Below are 9,454 nucleotides of genomic sequence, written 5' to 3'. Positions count from 1 at the left end.
CCAAACAGTTCGTGCATCCGTCCGCACACAATACCTTCTCTAAACTAAAATTACTTTTTAAACTGATTTATGAATATTTGTTCATTTATAAATATTGATTTACTATTTCCCTCAAAAAAAAAAAATTTGTGTGACTCGTCTTCAAAAAAAAAAAAAGTAATGTGTGAGTAAAAAATTTAGAAACACCAAAAACAAAAATGAGTAGTTAAAGTAAATTACCAGCGCAATATCGGACATAAAGATGTAGAGGAGTCTCCCCAAAATTGTTGCTGATGAGCAAGAGTTGTGGTTGAGCCTTAACGTGTGCAAACAAGGCCTCAATTGTAGCCAGGTTTCGGGTTCTAAGCGCCGAATGAAACGGCGTATCTCCCTCGTTATTCACCTTCCACAAATACGCCACACTAGTATTATTGACACTAGTATTAGTACTTGTGTCACCCGAAGCAGAACCACTGCTAACACCATCCTTGTCTTTTGGTAAGCGAGAAATGATGACATTGATGGTATCCTTGGTTCCCAACTGAGCAGCTTCATGAAGCGGGGAGTTACCCTTTTTGTTCTTCTGTCGAACAAGGTCGGGGAACCTTGTAAGAGCCACCCTGATGAATTTCGTGTGCCCACGCTGAGCAGCAATGTGGACAATGTTGTTACCAAGATCAGGTGTCTTTAGGAGGTATTTGTGTTCCTCTTGTTCACCATCCTGCAGCACGCTGGTATTTCCTAACACGGCTGCTTGGAACATCGAGGAATCCATGTATCCCTCCATTGATTAGGTCTCACTATGCTTTGTGTTTGCTATGGATATGTAGTTTGTGTACGTACCTCATAAAATGATTGGTAATGATATATAGAAAGAATTTTATGATTTCTCTACTTCTACTCCACTGCTCAAACCTTTTTTTTTATTCTTTTCTTTCTTCTTTTACTTGTTCTCCTCACTTCTTTGCAAGCATTTGCTCTGCTTCTTCTTCAAGTGAATATAAAAACAAAAAAGAAGAAAAAGAAAAGAAAAAAAAAAAGGGAACTTGAAGCAAGGAAATTAAAGCCAAAAAAAATTAAAGGGTAAGAAAATAGCTAGCATAAACACAAACCACATACTCTTCACACTTTCACTACGAGTACAAATTAATGCATCATAAGAATAGGAATCTTCGATTTTGACTATTAAGGTTATTTCACCATGTTACTAATAAGAGGTGGAGTACTTTACAAAGCCTACTTAAACATGTTTGTCATATACTCTCTCCGTCCCAAATTACTCGCAACGATTTGACTTTTTGCACTATTCACACATCTCCCTTTGACCATCTTTTTTAACTAATATATGAAAGTCAATATAATCATGTAAGATGTTTTTGAGTCTATTTTAATGTATAGTTTCTTAATATAAACTTTTTATAACTTATATAAATATACAATAAATATACCAACGGTCAAACATATACATCGGCAAGCGTGTCCAGTTAAAATGTTGCAAGTAAATTGGGACAGAGGGAGTAGACAAGTTTCAATCAATCAATTACCGAAGTAGAATTTTATAAAATTAACTTTTTAACCATTTTTTTTAATAAATATTGAATTATATACAAGTGACATATGTGCCATGTTTGACCGCATCAATTATTTTAAGAAGTATAAAAAATATAGTAAATTACCTTATTGGGATTTAAAAAAAAAAAAAAAAAACCTAATATTTATGATTTAAATTTTATGAAGTACTTGATTTTTAGGAAAAAATTCTCTAAGACCCTTTATAAAAACAACAAAGTTTAGCCCTATAATGATTTGGGGTCGGATAACATGAATCATATATCATAGAAGTTTCTATAAATGAAATAGAGCATATTAAGGTAATTACTCCCTCTATTTTTTTTTTACACTATTCATTACCTTTGACTAATTTTTTTTAATATATAAATAAATGTTATTACGTAATTCGTAATATATTGTTGGATTAGTCACAATAATAAAATTTAAATTTATAAATTTTACAAATATTTAATTAAAAATATTGATGGTCAAAGTTGTGGTTCGAAAACCCAAGAGATGTTTTTATTTTTTTATTTTTAAATAGGAATAGTTGAATAAAATTTGTGATTAATAGCGCGTTTTCTGTGTGGTGCGGGTCATTTATTTAAAGGTTACTCCGTCGTTCAGGGGTTACTCGATCAGGAGTTACTATTACTCGATCATGTGTTACTTGATCAGGGGTTACCCGACCGGTCAAGAGTTACTCTATCGGTCAGTAACCCAACCACACGGTGTAGCCAACCACAAATAAAAATTTTTAAATTTGTTTTATGCATGGTAAGTTACTCTGTGATTTGTTTCAAAAAAAAAAAAAAAATTACTCAGTTATTGTATAACACAACTACAGGTAACAAGTAGAGATGACAATGGATCGGATTTGGATCGGGTGGAGCTTCACTCGCATCCATCCATTATTCTATTAATTGCTCCATCCACATCCATCCGTCATCCGCTTCACCCATCATCCATATCCGTCCGTCCATCCGCGGATAAAACGGATGGAGCGGATAACAAATGGATGAGTATTAAAGTGAAAAAAAATCACATAAACTTTAATTTTCGGTTATTTATATAATAATTTTTTTTATTAGTAAAAAGGAAACAATAACAACATATTGTTTGAAAAATTAATTTGCAACAAAAAAAAAAAAAGACAAGTAATTTTCTTGCACATTTCATACATTATTATTAAAATTCTTAGATTAAATATATGTTAAACTGGGGGGTGGATGGTGAGCAGGTGAAAAAAATATCATTCACATCCGATCCAATCCATCATCCGCTTCATCTGCCACTCACTTCTCATCCAATTTGTTCGGGTTTTTTTCCATTTATTTAAAACGGGTGAAGCGGGTTAGCGGATATGCACTTAATATTGCCATCCCTAAGGTAGGTTGAAGATTACCATTGTACGTAATAATGCGTCAAATTTTAGTGAAATGTGAATTGTTTTGTTGTTTAAAGAGCCACAAGGGCGGTCCCAAGATCTCCTGGAATCGAGAGGGAAGCTCTAACCACTTGAGCTATCCCTCACTCTCAGTGAAATGTCAATTGTAATTTAAGTGGTTTCTGTTTATGCTACGTAGTAGCTAGCTACTTTTATACCTCTTTTTTTTTTCTTTTTTTCTTTTTTTTTTGGGGTTTTCTATATGGTAACTCTATTATTTTCACTTTTTTATGTTGTGTCTCAACATATATCATTTTTCATACAGTAACACCAATATAAATTTTGTTTCCATATGGTAACCTTGTCGTTATCCAGCCGTTAAAAAACTCTGTTAGTGGGGCCCACTATCCATTTATTAATATTTTTTCATTGATTTGTGCATTGGATGTTTCGTTAAAGGTTTTGGGGGCTATTTTATCCTTAAGGGTCCAAATTGAGCGCAGATTTCGAGATGATGAGTCACCATCAATTATTAATCACTATTGAAAGTACTTTTTTTTTTAGTCCCAAATCTAGTTCATATTGATTTCAAGCCAAAAATTATTTTATAACCAAATTGATTTCAATCCAAAAATTGAACACAAAAATCCATACTACAACCGAATAGAAATAAATAAAAATTCCCTCATACAAGCCAAAAGTAGAAGAAATAACATATTACATACAAATGGTACTATAAAACTATTACTTCCTCCTTTTTTTTTTTGTTAATTATACTGGCAACACTTTCCTAAAATGGAAATATCACAATAGTTGCAACATACTATAAAAGGAAGGTTTTTATGGTGAAAATTGTACAATTACCTTTATTTAAAGCACATGGCCACTTGATTATACTCATAACAACCACTTAACCCCATTTAAAGTATATTATATCATGTGAGGTTCACTTTTATTAAATACCGTGATAAAGTATGTGTTGCAACTATAAAGAAAAAGAGGAAGTATATTATAATCTATTTAAAAACATACAATACCAACTATCTATAGTCAAAATTGTTATATAAATAGACAGAAGGAGTAAACTTTTATATTGATATACACTTCTAAGCTTCATTGAATCATAGACTTTTCAAACACACATCACTACTAAAAAAAGCCCATTTCCGACGAAAAAATTCCGTCGGAAACACCCTGAAATCTGTCGGAAATGGGGTTTCCGACGAAAATTCCGTCGGAACTGGTTGTCGAAAAAGGTTTGGTAGGAAAAACGGTCTATTCCAACCGAATTTCCGTCGGAAACAATTTTTTGACGGAATTTCAGACGGAATTCATTAGTCGAAAAAGAGTTTTCGGTACCGGAAAAATTCGTCATAAATTTCCGACAGACTCAATTCCCTCGAAAATTTGCAAGGGAAATTCCGTCGCAAAATTCTTTAAAAAAAATAAAAAAAAAAACGCCTCCCACCACTAGCCACCACCCCACACCTCCAGCCTCTTTAACCTGTACTCAGCCACCAGAACCCCTACCCACCTAATCGAACCAGACCCACCCCTAAACCGGATCTACATCTACCACCTAAACAAACTCAACCTTGACAAACCCAAATCTAAAAAATATTAAAAAAAAAGCTCCACCACCAAAACTACCACCTTAACCCACCACCTTACACGATCTGACCCACCACCTTAACTCACCCAACCTAACCCAGATCTATAACCTTAGCCACAACCACTGGAAAACCATAACCACAACAACTACCAAAAAAATTAACCAAAAAAAGAAAGAAATAAAAAAACGAAACATACCTTTAAAACCGAAATTGGCTTTAAATTTCACCTCAAACATGGTTTATAAGGCCAAATTCGACCAAGAAAACTCTAGATCTAGAGCTTTTTTTGGTCGAAATTGATCATAAAAACCTTAAAATTAATTAAAATCGCGTAGAAGCTGAGCTAGGAGGCAGCAGAAGTGGCAGTGGAGCAGCGGGCGTGGCAGTAGATCTAGAGCAATGACGTTTGGCGGTGATGAAGGATGAGAGAAAAAGAAAAGGATCGAGAAAAGGAGGAAAGTAGAAGAGAAGTAGAAAAGAAAAGAAATAAGGAGAAGAAGAAGGAGAACAAGATCAAGAAGGAGAAGAGAAATAAGGAGAAGAGAGAGAATATGAGAATGAGAGGAGAGAGACAAGAAAGTGAAATGAAAGGGGAAAGGGGGCGGATGATGTTGTAGGGTTTTGTTTTGTTTTTTTTAAGTTAAATCCGTCGGAACTAGTTAAAATTCTGTCGGAAATTTTCCGACGAAATTTAATTCCGTAGGAAATTTCCAACGGAATTCAATTTTGTAACACCCCCAAATCTCCCTCTACGGAAATAATAGTATAATACGTATAATTATACCGTAAAGATAGACTTTGGCATATTACCGCCGCGTGATTACGCAAGGCTACCAAACTTACTAAATAAAACCATTACTTTGCAGCGGAAACTTCAATACTCTTTTTATTAATTAAACCATAATAATAACCATTATCATGAATACTCAAAATAAAACATAAAGACCAACATTTCCTAATCTAGGTGAAACCATTCCCGGGACTCTATATGCTCAATTATTGACTCCACCTGAAAATAGTCAACACTGCTTACCATTACGGTAAACAGGGCAAATCAAAACAAATAGGAAATACGGATTAGAAAAATATGCTAAGTACGATAAGTGCAAGATAATGTAAACTCAATTTATTTGCAAACATGCTTTCAAAACCAATTCCAATAATTAATCCAATAATTTCAAACTCATTATTTCAAAACCGATTCCAATGATTCAATATTCAAAATAATAGTTAATAAAACCAATTCCTTTATTAAGAACCAATTTCTTTTAATCCAATTCCTCACCCAAGTGTGCACATCCCCTAAGCTAGTCTCCTTATATTACAAGGCTATTCTTGAGGAAAGACCCGGTCATACAAAGTCTAAGGCCTTATCAATAAACCAAATCTGCATAGTGGGATTACCAACATGCTTATAAAGCATTAATAATAATAATTCAATGGTTCAATAAATCCTTTTAATATCCAATAAATTCCAATATAATTCAAACTCCTTTTTAATAATTCCACATACTTTCAAAATCAAAACCTTTTAAATAAATACTCGAGAATAAAATCTCATATTAATTAATAGCTTTTCAAAATCAACAACTCTTCCTTGAAAAACCTTTATTTAATTCTACAAACCTTTTAAAATCAATTCTTTTATTTAAACACCATAAGTAATTCAACCATTTAAAACATGATTTAAAAATCAATCATTCAAAATACTTTTATTAAATATCAATACCTTCAAACATAATTTATTTCAAAATCATAATTCAAATCAATTTAATCAATCACCAATCAAATCATGTAAAACGTGTTATTCAAACCAATCACTTTCAAAGGTATCTAGCCACCTAAACGTACCTTGATCCTTGATAGAAAAACCACACAAAAAGAACCTCAAGAACCTTGATTTCGAATATCAATCAATATTTCACACTTTCAAAGTTCAACCACGAATACACCTTGCAAATAATATAACCATAAGGTTATCACAACATAAACTCAAATCTAATGTGCATGGGCTATAAAACTCTTTTAAAATAATACTTTAATATAAAATTATAGCTTTGAAATAGGTATTTGTATTTTAGAAAACTAACCATGAAAAAAAAATAAAAGAATAGGATTAAAGAGAATTGAATTTTCGTTGGAAAGAATAGGCAGAACTTACAGAGGTCATAACTCCTTCAATATAACTCCGAATTGGGTGATTCTTAAGCCTAACCTCAAGGATTTTTTGAGAGGAACAATCTTCTATGAAACATCAATACCCCAAAAACTGACCAGAAGTGCCCGAAAACTGGCTTTAAAGGTATACGGGATAATATTTGTATGAAAAGAGGAGAAGAAAAGTATGAAAAAGTTTAGGGAAAAAAAGAATAAGAGAAAAGAAGAGAATTGGGTTTTTGGTGTGAAGAATATGAGAGGTATGAAGGGGTATTTATAGGCTAGCTCATGAAAGAATTATGGCAAGAGAATGTGGGATGAATTATGGGAAAAAGAATTAAGGAATTACTTGGAGAAGAGAATGAAAGAAATATGAAAAGTTTTGATATTAAGGTGATTGTGTATAACAAAAATATGGAAGGTATGTTGTCATGAAAAACAATATGGAAAAGAAGATTACTTGGGGAATAATCAAGAGAAATAAAAGGTAGGAAAATAAGATGATCAAATCTTTATGAGATGGAAAATAGGAATTAAGGAAATAAGGAATTTGAGGAAGATAATTAAAATACAAAACTAACAAAATAATTAACCCAAAATTAGCATATGGTGGCCGAAAATATTGAGCATATCTATGCTCATATTTTCGGACCTCCACTTATAGTTTTAGGAAAATATTTGCTAGATTTTAAGGATTAAAAATGATTGCGTAAATAATATATTTTATATAAAATAATTAATTAGGAAAATACCAACTATTCACTAAATAAAATAACTAAGAAAATCAGATTTTCTACACATAGAAAATTCGAAAATCATAGTTAATAATTTAGGAATTTTCGGCCCTTTTAAATAAATAATAAAATATAATTTTGTTTAATTAAAATATCCGAAATATATATAAATAATCCTGTTTTTAAAATAAAATAAATAGATGATAAATCTTATCTAAAATCCAAAAATAATAATTAAGTTTTAAAATACTTTAGGCGCCGAAATTCAAATATCATTTTGGCTCCAAAATTCAAATAGTAAAATAAATTACTAAAATACCCTTTTTAAGAGAATACTAATTAGAAAATACGTTTCAAAAATACGGGGTATTACAAATTCTGTTAGAAATTATTTGTTTTTTGATGGAAAATCCGTCAGAAACCAAGTTTTTTTCGACGGATTTAAATTTCCGTCAGAAATTTCCGACGGAGACGGATTTCCTACGTAAAATCTAAATTCGTCGGAAATTTCCGATGGAATTTAAATCCCTTTGAAATTTTAACCTTTTTGACGGGTTTTCGCGTCCGTCGTAACATCTCCGTTGGAAATTGAGCTTTTTCTAGTAGTGTATATGAGTGTCCCAACCAAATATAAATATTAATGGTGGATCTACAATGAGGCCTGAGCTTCACCAATATCAATATATATGTATTTTTTTAAAATTCTTGTAAGGTTCAATTTTTTAGCTTAATTACAATTTTCAATGTAATATACGATATTTAACTAGCTTTGTTTCACTGGTAATGCACTTACTTTACCTTTAGCTTGATCCGTATTTTTTTTTACTAGATGACTCTTTAAACTAAAATTTCTACATTCACCACTGATATTTATCAACATATGTTGCTCCCATACTTATTTGGCATAATTTTTACCTAACCCAAGTTCAGCTTATTTTCAGTTCAGCTCCAATAAGTTCAGTTCAGTTCAATTCTTAACTTGATTTCCTTCTCTCATAAAATATTCAGTTCACTTCAATTCAGTTCAGTTCACTTCAGTTCAGTCAATTAGAACATGCCCTTATTCATATAGACATAACAGATAACACGCAATATGAATTTACAATGGAACCTACTTATTCGATATTGTGAAATAAACTCTTTCTCTTAATATATGATGGGTGCAAATGCTTACTCCCTTTAAATTTTAATTTTATTTTAAACTTTTTTAGGGTCAAACTTACTTCTTGCACAATTTTTAATGTAAAATTGTAATTATAATTTATTTTGAAGCATTTATTTTTGTATTAGATTTTATTTACATATGATCTCTCCAAATTCCACATAAAAGACAAGAATTAAGTACATTAAATTTAAAATAACATAGTGTAAATCAAATTAACTTTTAGCTAGTCTTTTTGGCATAACTTTAAAAGATTGAAATTGAGATAGAAAAAGTACTTGGTAAGGATGAATCTATAGAAGAATCAAATATCCCAAAATTACCATACATTAAAGCAAATTTGATAATAATAATAATAATAATAATAATAATAATAAAAGACAACGTTCAAATTGCATCCATCTACCTATTTTTATGTGGTTTCTCACAAGGTTAAGAAAGATATACAATTACGCAACTTTATGTTGCTTAGAAATTAGCTTAATGCAACTACTTGTGTAAACATATGGTCAATTGCTTTCAATTCAAAAGTATGGCCAAATCCTGAATTGTTTCTCATGGACGATTTTTGGATACAAAAACATTTTCAAAAATAAGACTTTGAGCTCATACCCTTTGGTACAGGATGACGAATATGTCCCGAAATACCACTTGCCTATAGAAATGGCACATCTAATGTTGGCTGCTCAGCTAATTCATTCAATTGGAAGTATTTTCATGGAAATATGGAATAAATCCATACAATATAGCCTTGGAAGAAAAGTTTGGGATTACTTTGCAAAAAGTTGTGCGATTTGAGGCTTTTCCCCTCTCAAGATGATTGATTCACTCCATTTGTTTAATAAAATTGCAACACTACTTCGTACTTTTT

General features: G+C 31.5%; 1 protein-coding gene across 1 annotated transcript; it reads right to left on the bottom strand.

Moving 5' to 3' along the window:
- Positions 1 to 205: 205 nt before the first annotated feature.
- LOC145575223 (uncharacterized) lies at positions 206 to 766 on the bottom strand. The gene has a single exon (XM_081633120.1). The coding sequence runs from the start codon at positions 764 to 766 to the stop codon at positions 206 to 208; it is 561 nt and encodes a 186-aa protein (XP_081489246.1).
- Between the last annotated feature and the right edge of the window lie 8,688 nt (positions 767 to 9,454).

This window comes from Chenopodium album, chromosome 13 (genome assembly GCF_948465745.1).
Source record: "Chenopodium album chromosome 13, dcCheAlbu1.1, whole genome shotgun sequence".
NCBI classification, from domain to species: Eukaryota; Viridiplantae; Streptophyta; class Magnoliopsida; order Caryophyllales; family Amaranthaceae; genus Chenopodium; species Chenopodium album.
This window is presented reverse-complemented; position numbering and strand designations above follow the sequence as displayed.

Coding starts and splice junctions, on each gene's coding strand:
- LOC145575223 (XM_081633120.1), bottom strand. CDS start 766: ATGGAGGGATACATGGATTCCTCGATGTTCCAAGCAGCCGTGTTAGGA.